The sequence below is a fragment of the Apteryx rowi genome, unplaced genomic scaffold, assembly GCF_003343035.1.
Source record: "Apteryx rowi isolate R43461 unplaced genomic scaffold, aptRow1 scaffold_387, whole genome shotgun sequence".
In the NCBI taxonomy this organism is placed as follows: domain Eukaryota; kingdom Metazoa; phylum Chordata; class Aves; order Apterygiformes; family Apterygidae; genus Apteryx; species Apteryx rowi.
In genome coordinates, this window is record NW_020450385.1 from 44,505 (window position 1) to 61,955 (window position 17,451).

The 17,451-nt window shown below is 36.9% G+C and overlaps 1 protein-coding gene across 1 annotated transcript in view; it reads left to right on the forward strand.

Annotated features, from left to right (window-relative positions):
- The window catches only part of ERLEC1 (endoplasmic reticulum lectin 1), a 17,183-nt gene extending 211 nt beyond the window's left edge, over nucleotides 1-16,972 (forward strand). Inside the window, exons 2-14 of the mRNA XM_026074394.1 lie at nucleotides 1,538-1,642; nucleotides 2,928-3,008; nucleotides 3,915-3,992; nucleotides 4,136-4,199; nucleotides 6,131-6,171; nucleotides 8,764-8,987; nucleotides 11,551-11,680; nucleotides 12,125-12,286; nucleotides 13,622-13,681; nucleotides 15,018-15,142; nucleotides 15,580-15,657; nucleotides 15,861-15,936; nucleotides 16,670-16,972. Coding sequence (XP_025930179.1) covers nucleotides 1,580-1,642; nucleotides 2,928-3,008; nucleotides 3,915-3,992; nucleotides 4,136-4,199; nucleotides 6,131-6,171; nucleotides 8,764-8,987; nucleotides 11,551-11,680; nucleotides 12,125-12,286; nucleotides 13,622-13,681; nucleotides 15,018-15,142; nucleotides 15,580-15,657; nucleotides 15,861-15,936; nucleotides 16,670-16,741 — 1,254 coding nt within the window. The 5' untranslated portion in view covers nucleotides 1,538-1,579 and the 3' untranslated portion in view covers nucleotides 16,742-16,972. The remainder of the gene's footprint in view (nucleotides 1-1,537; nucleotides 1,643-2,927; nucleotides 3,009-3,914; nucleotides 3,993-4,135; nucleotides 4,200-6,130; nucleotides 6,172-8,763; nucleotides 8,988-11,550; nucleotides 11,681-12,124; nucleotides 12,287-13,621; nucleotides 13,682-15,017; nucleotides 15,143-15,579; nucleotides 15,658-15,860; nucleotides 15,937-16,669) is intronic.
- The last annotated feature ends 479 nt before the right edge of the window (nucleotides 16,973-17,451 follow it).

Consider the following 17,451-nt stretch of genomic DNA (forward strand, 5'->3'; position numbering starts at 1 on the left):
GGGGGGGTCCGGTGAATGGTGGCACGCGCCGCCAGCTTGCGTTCGGAAATCGGCAGGAAGCGTCCTCCTGAAGCAGAAGCTGTCAACTATTGTACAGATCGTTTTAAAACCATCTGTGACGTTTCAAACGTGTTTTTATGTAATGCATTTTCAAGATGGTGTGTTAGTCTGAGCTGTCAATAGTTTCTTCTGTTCTGACGTTAACAATATTGTCTGCAGTACTGGCACCTTTATAATGGTCTCAGGCGCTTGGAATAATATTTGTCTTAAAATAAACTTGACAGGAGTATCCAGATTGTGAATTTGGATAGGGCATTTATCAATATACGCATAGTTATCTTTGCTTTAAAAATCTTACATTTGTCTACTAATGTGAAGGTTATTTTTTTGAAGTCCCTTTTTACCAGATACTGCTTTTACCAGAATATTCTCCTTTGCTGAAGGAGCTGGCAGTCCTTAACTGTTAAAGGACACTAATAGTTAAATTCATACACTGCTGCTATTATCCATCTCCAGAGGCCATAAATACAGTCACACCTTGCACCTCTTTTTAAAGGCCCCATGTGACAAAAAGGATATTTCAGTTTTGGGTGTTCTTGGCATAGCCATACTAAACTGTTTTTAAAAGATCGCCATACATTTTTATTTGTGGGGACAAACTCTATATGAGCCCACATGGGTTTTTTGTTAGCTGTCTTGATGCTTTGCAAAGAAATACATTTGTACTGCTGTGGTTTCTATGGCTTTGTCAGTGCTGTGAGAAAATGAACCTGATTAAATCTCTCCCTGAACAATGCTTTTAGTGTAAACTGTATTTTATAGTTGCAGAATCTTGTGAGTGACCAAGTCGGAAAGAATCCAGACAGAGTCGAAGCTTAAGTTTAGCTCATAGTCTGAGTTTGCTGGATTTGTACCTGGGAAAATCCTAGGTAAATGTGATCTGAAAATCAAATGTAGTGGATATAAGAGGGTTGTTCATTTTTTAATCAAGCTGTTTCATAGCTAGACTAATAGCAAACAATTTATCTAAAAGCATATAAACTCAAAATTCTTTTTTTTTATTAAGTAGTGTTTCACTTGAAGATACTGTCTGTGGTTCTACTGTATTAGGTACTGTATTAGACAAAGTAAGATATTGTCATTTTCCTCAAGATCCTACTTTCTGCATAGAAAACAGACAACGTGAAAGAAGAGCAAGTTCTACACATGATGGAAATCTTGGATTTCTTTTGGGGCAGAATGGGGAATACATAAACAGGAGTAAGAGAATGAGCATCGAGGAGAGCAGGAATATGGTTGGAAGTAGAAGGATTGAAACAAAGAAGGAGGGAAGCCAAGCAAGCAAATATTAGCAAAGTGCTTCAAGTTTAAATGCCAAAAGTAATTTTCTTTGATATAATTAAAACCCAGGAAATACTCTGGACCACCTGCCCCATCAGTCAGAATTAACTTTACTATTCATGCATTCAGGAATATTTTTAACAAATATCATTTAAAAAAGAACCCTGACTAATTCATAGGCTGTTTGTTTTCTTAGCCTACAACTGGTGTTCTGTACAAAGAGGATAACTACATCATCATGACCACTGTGGATAAAGAAAAATATAAATGTATACTTCCACTGATATCCAGTGGCAACGAGGTAAGTTCAGTAGATTTTTTTTCATAATTATAAGCTGTAAATAAGTCTCTACAGCATCTTTTAAGTTATGTTTTCTTCAAAATAAATAGGCTTTTTTCCTATAAAAGGAAAATCATCTACAGAATGATTAATGTTTTTACAGTTTATAATAGATGCATTCATTTTGTATTAGATACTAGCTCTATACAAAGCGTAGCCCCTCTGAACAGTCTTGAAATCCTCATTTGGTAACAAATGGTTGCTCAGATATGCTATTAATTAATAGGTTTGTCAGTCTCTGTCATGAGTTTTACTTCTGGAACTTCAGCAAAAATCAACATATTGGAAATTTCTTGTATTTTAAGTAGTATTGTCAAATTCTATGCCAGTAAACAGCTAAAAAGGTTGTTAACACTACTATCATAATCGCTGTATCTGAATGCCTCCCAGTAGTGCATTTGGTAGTATTGCCACCACCAGTTGTGAAAGTTTCATTCTCCCTCATCTTCTCCCAAATTGGAAAATTGAATGTACAGTGCAGGGTTTGAATTTTAAAACCTATGAACACGTTTGTTTATACGGAAGAAAGTAGATTGAGGAGGTCCATCTTTCTTTGGAAACTGGTGAGGTTTATCATTGGTCTTCAGGCCCTACAGTGGTTCTTGTTTTTGCACCATGCAAAAGCTTGCACAGACAAGCTGTACTCCTATGGCAGGGACCTCCGTTTTGACATAGCCTTCATCCTTCGGGTGACTGACAGTACTGAGTACTTCAACATAGGTGAGAAATCTTTAGTTCTAAAGAACTTTGCAGTGCATATTTTTTCAATAGCATGCATATTTGTAGAGTAAAAAATATGCAGAAATAAGCTTCCACAATATTATGTATGCCTTTCTGATCCACTTTTTTTATTCAATAAAAGCTGTATGACATTCCAATTGTACTGCATGAATACATCCATATTGATTAACAAATTAAAAGATTTTTGATACAGTTTTCCTATTCACGCCACAAGCTGCCACTCTTGACGTGAGCAATTTGAGAGCTACTACTCTTTTGCAATATGTGTATGTCTTAAAACCACAGAATTTTTCTGGTTTGACTCTTTGATTTGTGACTTTTTTTTGTCTCTTCTTACTGAACTAAATTATCTTTTCTTCTAATCACAACACAGTTCCTTCATGGCAGGAATTAATGAATTGTTATGTCTTTAATTTTGCAATAAGTTTTTTTTAATTGTTTCAAATGAGTATTTACTACCAGACTGCCTTTAATTTTAATGAATTGAAATATCCTTTTATTCTAGGAAGAAGAGAAAGATTACAAAGGTCCTACTCCAGGAGAATTGTTGGAACCTCTTTTTAAGCAAAGTAGCTGTTCATATAGAGTATGTTATTTCTACACTGATAACTTGAATGTTAATCACAAGTTTACAGCCCAGCCCATTTTAAGATTCAAGGTTCAGTGTAGTTGTAAACTGTGTGGATAAAGGTAGTTCAGGCAGTAATTCAATCCAAAATAAATTATCTACATCTTGATGACTATATTTTAATATTATTGTAAAAAGTCTAAATAATTGAAGATCTCAGGATTCAAGTAAACAGGCTGACTATAGTAACAATTTATAAATGGGGATTTAAAATGTTTACTTCCAGGAGTCAAGCCCTAATATGTCACAGTCTGTAATGAAAGGCATTCCTCAGAAAATGTTAGAAGATCAAAACAAATATACTTCTAGATATTCTAAAAGTTTTCCAATGTTTCACCAAGTATCATCACTATTTAAAAATTCCCTTCTTATATTCTGAGAACAAACCTAATACCAAACAAGCAGGTATTGAGAAGCAGAGAAAGTGAAAATGTCCAACTATTATACAAATCACAGAACCTTCAGGTCCCAAGAAGTCCTTGAGGAAGGGAGAGTGGGTCAAGCCCAACTGGTAAACAGCCCGTATCTGCAGCAGAGACCAAAAATAGTCTGTGCTGAGTCACTACAGCTTAACCCCAGTGGTAAAGAGTGAATTAGCTCCAACACATCTTTCTTCAGGGTTTTTTTTGCTGTGTTATGTCTGTGCAGAAGTGAAGGAAACTTTGTCTTTTGTCTGTTTGGAACCTAGTCAAAATCCTTAGGCAATGCTGAGACCATTCGCTGTGCTACTGCTTGTGAGGGTGCTTTCAGCTACCTGCCTGGGCCAGATTTTTTTACCACAAAGACCAAAAGTTTTGGGGAAAATGTCTTCTTCTGGTAGTGTATATAAACAGAAAATGATCCCCCCCCCCTTTTTTCTTAAAGATTGAATCTTACTGGACTTACGAAGTCTGCCATGGAAAACATATCCGTCAATATCATGAGGAGAAAGAAACTGGTCAGGTAGGTTTCTTACAATTTCATAGTCTCAGTCCCCTTTTTGCTGCCATATACCTGCTTAACTTCTCAAAAAGACTTGAAATCATATGCACTTGAGAATGTATGGAAAATGGTAACTGAAAAACTAACTTTTTTTTTGATTGTAGAAAATAAACATCCAAGAATACTATCTTGGGAATATGATGATAAAGAACCCATTGTCAGAACCAGGTTTGTCTTAGTTTATTTTATTTTGTTGATGCTAATGAATTTTTTTGGTTTTAATTATTACATTCTGAGAAATGTGCTGGAACTTCTGTAGAAAACTATTTCCAATGTGAAAGGATAGTAGAATTCTGTGGATTACTCTTTCTTCCAAAATCTGTTCTTTTCAATTAATTCCTTTCCAGTGCCTTACATCACATTCGTCCTGTCAGTTTTGCCATACTATATAAAATACAATAGTTAATTAGGGTCACGTAGAGAAAATATGTAGTATAAAAAATTGAACTGATATATGCTTGACCTGACTGTTTGATATAATGTAGCCTGCTTCCAATCTCTTTTTTGGGTGGGGGGAAGTGTCTTTCAAGATATAAGCACGGCACGGAGCGTATAACACATGTTGGGCTCTGCTGTTCTTTAATAAAACATAGTATACAGACCAACCTTTTATAGCCTTTGCAGATGGATTTGATCCTTGGAATTGTTTGAAAGTCTCTTTTAAGTATTCTGCCACAGATCTGCTAAAATATTGAAGTGCCTGAAGTGGAACTTAGGTGGAATTTAGGTTGCTGAGTCCCAAGCTAATTTTCTAAGTGCTTGCATTTTTGCTAGCAAATTACTGTAGATGCTGAAAGTTCTGTGTTCGTACCTGCCAATATCTGCTTCCCTTATATAGGGCTGAGCATTTTGACACTACGTTAGTCCAAAGAACTCTAAAAATCCACAAACTAAGGGTCCATCATCAGATCCAATGGAAACAACAGAAAATATATCAGTGTTGAGTAGTTTTTTTTAAATTTGGGCTAGTATGTAAAAAGTGGGTGCCACCATTTTCCTCCTCCTGAAAATGGTAACTTGAGTGCCTATGTCTTAGAAAGGATTAAGAGCTATAAATCCCATGCCTTTGAATGCCTGCCTGCAGCCTTCAATTAGGTATCTTAGTTCTGAACAGAAACAGGGTTTTAGAAACATTGCATTTTGGGGGGCATTTCTTATTAGTGAGTTACAGTGTTTGTGCTATTATTAATCCTGTGCAGAGGTGCATAATTTTCCCTAGATGCTGCTGTACAGAAAACAGATGTTTAGTTTGAGTTTATGAATTCTTTTCTTGGGGTTAGATGATAGGAAGTTACATGTAGTGATAACTCAGATCACCATATCTGAGACTTTCAGGATGTTGGCCCTCTGTCCTTTCTGCTTGGGTGGCAGATTTTATTCTTTCTATGCTTTCTATACAGCAATTCACACTACTTCTCTTAAAAAATAAAATAGATTGTGAGATGAATCCACAAGTGTATTACAGGAAGCTTGGAACAACTGAACAGGTGACAGCAAAGCAGAGTTGCCTTTCTCTCATATAATCCTGAAGGGAGTCCAGACTGTCTCCTGAAGCAGTTCAGAATGCTAAGGATAGCTTTAACCTGTGCCAGCCTGTAGCTCCCCTTGTACTGATGCTTACTCTCATGATCATTAGTGTGCCATGCACTCTGGCCTAACTTCTTCCTCCAGCTAGTATATCTACTGAGACTAGTGGGTGGGCTGAAGTCCTTGCCTACTGTTTACTGTCCCAGCCTGTAATTCACTCACTTTGAAAGGAATAGTCAGCTGGCCCTCAGAGAACAGCAGTAATGACATATTATTCTGGCCTGTATGACCTTATTGTTGTGCTAGGGCTGAATTTGGCCTGACAAACTCGTAAAATTGTTTCAAGAAGATGCTAACTCATATTTTGTTCTGTTTGCTCTGAATCCCAGATCACTGGGGATTTTTTCCTTTCTTTCCTCTTTTGCACCTGCACATTGGTGAAATTGACTCTGACAGTTTATACACAACATACTAGCAAATACACAAAACATATAAACTTCTCTTTGTATATAATTTCATTTTATTTCAAGTTCACAGACGTTATGCTTACCTCATTCTTAATTATTCCCTAGATCAAGAAGAAAAGGAAAATCCAAAAGAGAGTGCAAAAGAGGCAAGTGAAAAACATCTATTTTAATTTTTGCCATCAATAGTGGAGGCAATTTAAATATGATGAGATTATATAATTAGTGGCCTACTAAAATAAGTATCAATAAATGAAACTACTTTCCTGAGCTGCACTCTTCTCACTTTTGATTATCGGTCCCATCTCAAAAAGCTTATTTGGTCTGTTTCAACGAGTTTCTTGCCCTTCCAGTTATTGGACATCAAAGTTACTCAAATCTTAAAAGAGATCTGAATTACTCTTCTGCTATGAAGACAATACACACACAAACACAAAGTCACATTATGGCCTAGCAGCAGTCATTTTTCTCGCTACATCAGAGATCCCTATTCCTTTAATTGTAGCTCCATGCATTTTGGATAAGAAGAAATGCTTAACAAACTCTTACAGCACTAGTCTTGCTAAATCCCTAGCAGATCTCTCACCTGCCTTGATGACCCATCCCATGAAACTCCGTGCTTCCCTTTTCCATTAGAGAATTCTTCTATATGATTAGGCCCCAAAACTCAATTCTGAGTTACCTTACTTCATAGTGAAACAACCTAAGTATCTGAAGCATGTTGGAGTTCAGAATTAGTAATAGCAAATCTGACCTGTGGAAGGACATGCACCTACCTTATTTCCAGTTATCCTTCATGTTAACTGCTGAAATCAAATTTTGTCTACATGTTCCTTGTGGTACCAATTTACATAGCAGAGAGTGGTTTCTCTTTTGCAGTGGATCTCAGAAAATAGATGTTCTTGGTATGCATTATGGAGGTAGTTGGGAAACCAGATCCAATCAGAACGTGGCCCATTCCAGTAATTACAGCAGTTATGCCTCTTTAAAGTTGAAGAAAACTAGATTCTTTACAGCCCAATTTTTAATGTTTCAGAATAAGTTAAATCTTTTGCTAACTTTTTCAGCAGTATTTATGATGTACATAGACTGATTGGCTTCAGTCAACAAAGAATTTAGATTTGCAATTTTAATGGAATCTGTAGTCATGAAAGGGAAAGAGCAGACAACACAGGAGGAAGGTGCTTAAAGTAACCAAAAAGAACCACTGAGGCTGAAGTTTTATCTTGAATCCTGTGTAGGTGCCTTTCAGTTGGGTGCAGACAGCAGTTGTCTCCCTTTGAGTGTCTTAAACAGTGACCTTCAATGAGATGCTTAGGCAGTCTTTCAGTATTTAAGGAAAGATTGGTTGTTTCCTTCAAAAGGGAAGGGAAGGCACTGATACCCCTTTTCCCAGCTATTTTGTACACAATCAGAATGTATATTCAGTTCTCAGCTCTGACTGAATATTCAGGTATAGAGTGGAGGAGTGACTGGAAGCAAAGGAGTGCCTAAACAATTAAGCTACTGTCACGCTCATTCTTTTGCCTCATGAATATCATATCCCTTCATTCTTTCATGATGGAACAGTTTCAGTAGGAAAGAGTCAGTGGCCTACGACAGGATTAACACATGCTTTGATAACTGAAGCAGGTGAGATATAAAAGGGTCCCAAGTCTCTTGGGTTAGTGTCATGATCATGGACGGTACCACCACCATTTAGCACAGAGCCTGATTTCTTGTGCACTGAGAATATTCACTAGCTCAAACAACATAGGTAGAGAAAGGTCCATTTCATGGATTCCAACATGGCTTTTGCATAAGCAGAACTTTGGTACCCAGGAACTTTGGCTGCATTCAAGATAGGAACCAGGAGAGGGGGCTTTGATCAGTTTGAGGAATGAATCTCCCAAAGTGGAAGTTGGACAGAACTTGAACACATAAGTCCATTTATGACTTTAGCTTCTAGTGTCCTTAAAATTCTGTCTGGACAAAAATTAAATGACATGATTATGCACCACTAATTACTGTATTCACAAGCCATTAAATGAGAGTTGCTAAGTTTCTATTGGAAAAGCATTTTTTAAATATGAAGGAACAAGTCTGAAGAGATCTTACTTAAAGTGTGTACAAAATGGAGGAAAGGGGACTTAAGGTTTTTATCTGGGCTTTGTAAAGTACCTTTACTTTAAAAAGCTTTTTAAAATAAAGTATTTTAGATGAACGTTTCAAACCTTAGAAAGTGGGATTTACTTTGTATGTATTGTTAACTTTCTGTTAGACAAGGTAACAGATGGCTGGGATACTCTGAATAAGGGAGAACGCAGACTATATATGTTAAGGGGTGTAGTGCAGCTATCTGGATGGCTTTGCATGGTGCCCTGGTCTTCATGATCTGGCACCGCACTGAAGGTAATGTGCTTGGTCAGACCTAAGCTGAGCCTGGCAGAGCTACTCACGTGTCTCTGTCTCCTCGGCTACAGGGTGTACGTAGCAGGGCTTGATGCTCTGACAAAACATTGCACTCGACTGGTAAGATTTCTTAGAACTGAAACATCAGGTGACCTGTGCAGAGACTCCAGCTGCTTTTGCAATCAGATGTCGCTGGGCTTTGTAGTCAAACCTCGGGTGGCTTGGTGTATTTGTGCAGTGCTGTGCTGGAGGTAATAAACCAGAACCTGTTTGGTTGCAGCAACACCTCCATTTCAGGAGAGGCAAAGGAACTTTATTGTGATTCTTAACTTTTACTTTCTTTCACCTAGATACCTACAAAAAATATAGAAGGGCAGATGACCCCATACTATCCTATAGAAATGGGAAATGGCACACCTTGTAGCTTGAGACAAAACCTACCCAGATCAAGTACAGTGATGTACATCTGTCATCCAGAAGCTAAACATGAGATTCTTTCAGTAGCAGAAGTTACAACTTGTGAATATGAAGTGGTTATATTGACACCTCTGTTGTGCAATCATCCTAAATACAGGTACAGTACCCAAATTTTGGCTAACATTATGACTCCAAATTTTCGTCAACTTCCATGCGTGCATGTGTTTATACAAGTCTTGCGTCTAGCTGTGGTTTCTTGTACAAAACTTTCTAGACATTTCCTGTGACACTTGCATGTTACTTAGGTTGGCAAGTGCAGTTTTGTCAACTCTTGCAGTTTTCATCTTAAGTTGCACAATATTTGCGCTTCATAGGTCTCTGTTGATTGATCCCATATGAGAAGCACAAATATCATTTTATTTTCAAAAGTAAGTTTCTAGCCTTATGATTCCAGAGAAAGACAAAGTAGAGCCTGAAGGCTGAGAAAGCCGCAAAGAACACCCAGTCTCTTATGTATTTTATGATTTCAAGGTCTTAGGGATCTTTTTCATGGTATTCAAATACTGCAAATTGCACATGTGCAATATATGTGTGCATAAATTTCAACTTCTCTATTGAATTTCAGAAAACAAAAGTACAGACTTCAACAATAACCTTACTATCATTTATTTTAGCAGTACTTCCAGCTTAATAAGCTCCTGTCTGTCCCTGTCCTGCCTCACTGCCTTACCTTCAGCTGCATATGAAGTCATTTCCATATAAAAAATTCATTATTTCAGTGTTATTTTCCAAAAATCAAGTTTGGGATTCTTTCTTCCCCTGCCTGAATTGTAAAATGTGTCTAAGTGATATTAGTCTCAACATTAGAGATTTTTGGCCTTTCAAGGCCTTTCAAGGTGTGTAAACAGAATAGTGAGGAAGTACATGACATACAAATGAAATGGAAAGTAACAGACCGGAGTTCTGAACTGCCCATACACAACAACCTCTGAACAACTGAATTAAGCTAGGTGTTTTGAAATAGGCACCAAGCCTGTAAGATAAAATGCTTGATCATGCATTTTATAAACACTTGGCAGTTAGGTAAATAAGTGATGCTATTACTAAATATTTAGTACCAGTTATCACTTTGCTCATGTAAATAGATCTATTAGTACTATGTTATCTGTTGCACTTATTTATTGCATTGTTATTTGTATATTATATATTGTCTTTTAAGCCTCTGTATGCTTTACAGAGGCAAAAAGGTGGACAGGCAATTTTTATTTTTTTTATCATCTGATTAAAAAAGAGATCTTGAGCTGCCTCCTCCTCCTCATCCCCCCAAAGGAAGGTGTGGAAGGCTTTCTGGCCACTAGCAAGAAATACTTAAGCTAAACATGTAAAATTTTTATTCTTCCACATATGTCTTCCTAGTAAATAAAGGGTGGAGATAGTGGGCTTGAAATGCTGCTCAGTGTCAGTGGACATTCAAACAAACAAACAAACTTAAGTTAAGCACACTTTTCCTGTCATGTGTTATTCCCTGAAACAGCACTGAGCAGTATTGTAGGCACCAACCCTTTTCCTCTAAACCCATTATGTTACCCAATAATGCAGTTACATTAGCTTAGCAAGAGCATATCCATAAGTTCTGTCTGTCATTCTTATTTGGGTACAATTTGACTTTCTTTAAGATGGTGGGAATTGGGGGCAGGGAGGAAGGCAGTGAAGAGTAGTATTTATTTTCCTCCTGTAACTGGTAGTCTTCAATAATATTATTTAAACAAAGTTCAAACCAGGCTTTTCAGTACAGAACTGATTTTCAGATTCTTTTAAATATAGTGGTTATTATTATACAGCTACTGCTGTGTATCACAGACTCTTCTTAGGAGGATGTCACAAGAAGCCATCTTGCTTCTGAAGCAGTATCTGCATGTTTGTTTTGTAAATATGCTTCATCAAAATAACACCTTTGAATAAGATGGGCAGTGAAAACTAAGCAAGTTCATCATTTGTCAGTAGGATTTTAATGCTCACCTTTGAGTATTTTCTGTTAAGGCTTTTTTGGCGTTTTAATGAGGCCTTCATTTGTGTAATATAAGGGGAAAGTTGTGATACTCTGATTCATCTTCTAGTTATTTCTTTCCGAAGGTGAGCTGCTTTTTGCAGACATAGCTAATGAAAAGAATGGGCAGTGATAAAGGAGGAGGAGGAGTATATGAAAAGCCTTACATATCAGTTTGTGTAAGAATGTATTATTTTAATTATATAGGAACTGTATCTATAAAGTTTAAGCTTTGGAGTTTCCTAACTTCTGAAGGTTTTTCAGAGTCTTGACGCAGCATTCACAATACATGTACCATGCAGTTCGCCTTTTGATACGCAGCTTTTTCCTTTTGAAAAAGACCAGTTAGATTGAGTTGACCAGTTGTCTGCCAGCATTAATAGTCAGACTACACTAGGCAAAAAAGTATTTGAATCAGTTGTAATTATTATGACAACAGTGTAGTCTTGACTAAGATGGTGCAAGTACAAAAAAAAAAATAGACCCAACTCAGCCCAATGGAAATTTGTAGTAACTGTAATAAAAAAAATCAGGTGTTTACTCCAAAATAAAATTTTTTAGCAGAAGTTCCTGAGCTACTGAACAGGACTGAGAGTGTGCTGGCATACCTGTATGTACAGTTATAATAAATATGAAAGAATATAAATGATATATCCATAACTTGTTTGGACAGGTTCAGGGCTTCCCCTGTGAATGACATCTTTTGCCAGTCACTACCAGGATCCCCGCTTAAACCCCATAACCTGGAACAGCTGGAGAAACAGCAAGAAATGATGAAGATGCCTTTTAGAAGGGTTAAAGAGGTAGGATTTCTTTAATTTTAAATAGGAAAGTATTTTTAAATAGTACTATTTTCCATGTTGTAATGCATTTAACTTTGATTTCAGTGGAATTTGTTCTTCTCCCCAACTGTCTAAGACCACGTCAGTCTTTCAAATGGTCTTTAGTAAGTTTGTTGAAATCATCTGCAACTTATCTTATTTGGAAGAAAAATAAAGCAGTTAAGTTTGGGCTACTAGCTTAAAACTTGTAGCCTCCTTAGCCTACGGTTTACTAAGTCACTAGCTTTTTGACCTTCTGTCTTTTTTCAACTATGCTGAAGACCGTGAAAAAACAGTGACAAAATGTTTTCATAGTTTTTCCCACAACCTGCCACTTTAATATTAGATAGCTTCTTATAGATCATAAGATTTAGCAAGGGGCATATAAAGTCTAAATGGGCATATTTATGTATACTCTAATTTCAGGAAGAAATGCATTCAACAAAAGAAGAGAAATTTTCTTCCATCCATAAGCCAGTTGCTGTTGGAAACCATCAGCTATTAACTGTGGGAACAACCCATATCTCCAAACTGACTGATGACCAACTTATAAAGGAGTTTCTTAGTGGTTCCTACTGCTTCCATGGGGTGAGAAATAAAGCTACATACAATAAAATAGCTACTTCTTACTTGCACATACTGTTTTATGTATTTTTAGTTTTTCATGAACTTTGACAGTTGAAATTCTTCCCTCAGCAGAGACCTACTTTGTTCCTTATAACAAAAGAGGTATTGTTCCTTTAAAAAAATTTGCTAATAACTTTAGCTATAAGTGAAAATATTCTTTCAGTCTAAGTTCAAGACCTACTTTTGCCCACTCCTTGTCCTGGATACTACACTTTGTTTACGTGGCTGCCTCCAAACTAGTGTCTCTGTCAGTGTTGAATTGTGCTGTGCTAACAACTTACTTGGAGCCAGCTCTGGTACCTATGGGGTCTGCATTTGTGTTTTTGTCCCCCTTCCCCACTAAATACTGTCATTCTGCTGTGCGTGTGCAGAAAAGTGTATTTGGGGCATAAACCTATGATTTTCACTGTGGTCTGAAGCATGGAAAGTTGGAGCTTAATATTTGCAAATGATATTTCTCTGACTTTCAAATACCTCGTAGTTAATTCTTGCCTGGCCATGCTGGGCAAAATACAAAGCTGAAGTAAAAGTACAGTTCTTTTACTGTTTGAGTGTAACACCGGAGCTTTCATTGAACAAGCCATGTCAACTTACGTGTTTTAACAGCATTATTACATGCACAATAATTGCCTTTCCTTGCATTGATACAGGGAAGACTTATGTACTTACAAACTTGTATGTTTATGCTATTAAATTTACTGAAAGGTATCTTTAATCTTTCTGTTGAAATACAGCTTCCTTGAACAAACAGTGAAATGAAAGTAAAAGATGAGAATTGTTCTGTACTAATCTTGTTAACAAGAAGAAAAAAATCTGAGAAAACTCAGCAAGGCATTAAGAGAGGAAGCAGTTAGGACAAAGCATCAGAAGAGGAGATTTACTTAGGGAGACTCAGAGAACAGCCAGCAGAGAAAGGAGTCTGAAGTTTTCCCTCTCTTTGAAAGAACAAAACATTTTTTCTGAAAAGATAAATTGGGGGGATACTAATAGCATTTAAAGAATATAGTGATATGGGGCTCTTCCAAGAGCAAACTGTCCACATAAAAATTAGTTTCTCTTTGGTTAAGCTCATCTATTTCATCTCTTGCCTATATCAGTTAGTCTAATACGAGATTCTCTTTGAGTGCAATCCTTGAATCAGGTATCTGACTAATAGGTATGCAGTTTTCAGCTATAATACTCGGGGATTTAGGGTCAGGAGGAAAATTGGGTGTGTCTGGGTGTTTTGGGGGTTGTTGGGGGTTTTTTTGTTTTTTTTTTCTTTTTTGCACTAACTGAAATTATTCCTCTCCTTAGGGTGTTGGTTGGTGGAAGTATGAATTCTGCTATGGCAAATACGTTCATCAGTATCATGAGGTATGTTTAAACAGTTTTATATTCTGCCACTAGATGGCTACAGCTTCTCTTATTGAAAGCAAAAGCCTGTAAGAGTGAGGGCTTTTTTTAAGTGGAAGCAACAGAAGTATGTTTGTAAAAACAAACAAAACAGAAAAAAATTCTTCTTAAGTTCTGTGTTCCTGCAAATTTTGATGTATTGTTTGATAATTAACTTTCGACAAAAGTAGTGTTGCACTGCTTAAATAACAGCAACAAACAAAGATGGTCCTGAGCAAAGATATGCTTCCGTAGTGTTAGCCAATGTGTTTTGTCTTCCATGTGCAATCGGAATGAGTCATTAACTTTCCTAATTTGTCTTGGACATGTGCCTTCTTTAGGGACTAGAGGAAGTCCTTGAAACTCCTATTTGCCTCAAAACACTTTGCTTTTCTGTGGCTGGATCAGGCACAGTGCAAAAAAGCCATGTTCCCTTCATTCCTCTTGTGCTGCATGGCATTCAGTTGTAAGGCAAAAGCTTGAGTTCCTTTTCAAGGTTATGCAAACCTGCAACAGAAGCTTTGCTTCCTTAAGAAGATTCATTTTAAAATGATAAAATTGCTACCTGAGCAGATTTCTTCCTTTTTGTCCCTAACATTTGCCAAAGCAGATATTGCATGCTCCCACAAGACCTTGAGAGATAAATACCTGTGTTTCGTTAAATAACCTTAACAAATTCAGGTTTTACTTGACAAGCTGTACATCTGTTTACTATGTTTTTCATATTTTGACAGAGGCTCATTCTGTTCTGCAGTAATAGTTGAATCTGCATGGTTTTTTGGGGGTCTATTTTTTGGTAATGATCAGGCAATATCTTGGGGTGGGGGAAGGTTAGAGAATCCATCTCAAAAAAAATTTGAGAAAGTAAACATCCGTCTTTTCTCAGCTAATCCCCATCTTCGGTTTGAGAGGAGTGATTTGGGAGGAGAAATTCTCAGTGTGCTACTGAAGAATTTATGCAGGGAGATGTAGGTACCATGTCAGATAAAGCATAGTGGTGATCAAAGCTGAAAAAAATGTTTTATGCATGGGTTTGGGTTGTTTTTTTTGTTTTGTTTTGTTTTTTTTTGGTGGGAATGCGCTTTTGCTCATTGAAACACATGTATCAGGTAACACAGCCAAGGTGGCTGTTGTGAAAATACAGTCAAATTGAGGCTTGACCCTTAATACAAGATCATTCATACTTTGTCCCAAATGCAAGAACAGTGTATTACTGACAGCAGAAGGCTTGCTCTAAAAATGACATGCTACTTGTCATTAAAACATCCTCACTGTTAAACTTCTGATACAAGGTAATTATCAGCTTTTCCTTTTTTAGGATAAGGAAAGTGGCAAGACTTCTGTGGTTGTGGGTACCTGGAGCAAGGAGGAACACATTGAATGGTCCAAGAAGAATGCTGCTAGAACCTACTATCTCAGAGAAGATGGTACACAGACAGTTAGGTATGGTTGCAGTCACCATGGTTACTGTTGTGGTTATCTTTTCCTGAATTGGTCCCTTACTTGCAAGGAGGGAGGAGAAGAGGAAATACTGGAGCCCACTTCTGCAGTTTGTGAATATTCATTTTACTAATAAATAAAATAAACTATCAAGAGAAGATCGTATAGATTTTCCCCCTAATCAACATAGAACATCAGAAAAGATAATTGAACGTTTTGGATACGATGCAAAGAAATCTTCCAACAATGAACACAATGATTTGCTTCTGTAATAATTTAAATACAACGTATCACTTTTTTTGTTCTGTATATTGGAGTTAAGCATTTGGAGAATTATGAGATATTCTATTACACAACTTAGCTGTGCGTTTAAGAATATAGTGTTTAAGAATTTAGTGTCTAATATTTCCAGGCTTTCTCATTCCAAACTTTTTTGGCAGGATGGTGTCTCATTTCTATGGAAATGGAGATGTGTGTGACTTAACAGACAAGCCAAGGCAGGTGACTGTGAAATTGAAGTAAGTTAACCTTTTATGTAAAGCTGTGTTTCATCTCTCTGCTTCATATGTCAGAGGAGAAAGTCTCTTTCTGTCTTTTTCATAAAGCTCAAAAAGCATTAACTGAGCTTCATAAAAAATGCTATAAATACTAACAAAATCCATATTTTGGTTTTGCACTTTTTCTATGGCAAATTGAAAATTTTCTCTTTTTCTCTTTTCAGATGTAAGGAATCTGATTCCCCTCATGCTGTAACCATATATATGTTAGAGCCTCATTCTTGCCAATACATTCTTGGGGTATGTAAACACACACTTGAATTCACTAAGATCAGGTGTCGCCTAGTAGAGCATGTCTCAAGGTGCATGTCTCAAGGTGCATGGTCCATGTTACATGGAAAGAGTGTGATCAGTTTACTTGTATCAGCCAAAGAATAAAAACAAAGTTTTCTTTTTAATTTGACAAGAGGAAGAGATTTTTCTACTGAAGTGAGAGCCTTTATAGCTACCATCTCTGGCAGGGATGGTAATGCAGTCCACCCCTGACAATGGAACATAGAGGCCACAGATGAAGACATGGTGACTTTTTCAAATGCACTGAAAAATGTTAACATTGCTTAAGTGTTATTATTAAATCTTACTAAGCTGCTGTTCTGTAGTCACCTCTGTGTTCCTTAGACCTGCTATATCTCATCTATTTTTTTAAATTTAAAATCATCCCTTCTAGTGACTCTTCACAAAAGATTCTTGTCATGTACTTTAGTCCTAATATGTAGCTGCTAAACAAATACTGCTTTTTGTTCAATTGCATTTGCTTAGGGAAAGGAGGGTTATTATTAATTACATTGCTAATATGCTATAGAGTCAGTACATAGAAGTAAAAAGCATAAATTAACAGTTTTACAAAGTGATGTTCAAGAACTCTGCCTGTTGCAATCCATTGGAATTAATCTCTTGTACATCTCTGTTGCAATCTCTTGTAAAAGTTTGTCAGTAACTTTAGTTTTTAAAATTTTGATCTTTTATGTTCAAGGTGGAGTCTCCAGTCATCTGTAAAATTTTGGATACAGCAGATGAATACGGGCTCCTTTCAGTGCCCAGCTAAAGAACAGTAAAGCTTGTGAAGAAAGCCATACCTGTCAACAACCCAACTGCCATTTTCCATATTAACATCATTTCTGCGAGATGACAAAGGCAAACCGAAGTTTTCAGCCAACCAACCTCACCAGCAGAATTCTATAAGATGGGGGACTCATGAACCACTTTGTGTATAACTATGTGTATATAAGAGGTTATCGATAAACTTTTAACAATTAAAATCTTGTCTTGCACTTCCTGTTTGACTTGTGTATGAGAAGTTCTGAAATCATCATCATCATCAAGGTATAAAATATCACTTTAAAAAGGCAAATAAACAAGGCCCAGCTTCAAGTGAGGAGTTCAACTGCCAACAGTTAGAATGGAAGAGGGAAAACACTTCCTGCTGAAGAGCCTTCAGTAGCCACTAGAACACTAATAATTGTTCAAACACTGCGTCAGTTTGACCATTTGGAACTGTATTTATATCGCAGTCCTTCCTCCTGTTACCTTGCCTTTCCCCCCCCTCAACTGTTATCCCTTCTTCCATCCTGGACTGCTTTCCAGGACCTGTTTTTATTTATAGGTACCTATGCTGGAGGGTTCATTTCAATATATTTTGCTGAACATCAGTCAGTCATTCGCTTTTTTGCATCAGAGGAAGCTCAGATATAATATTAGCGATCTATAATCTTAATCTTTTGTGTCGATACTAGGCCTAGCTAGGCCTCCTGACTT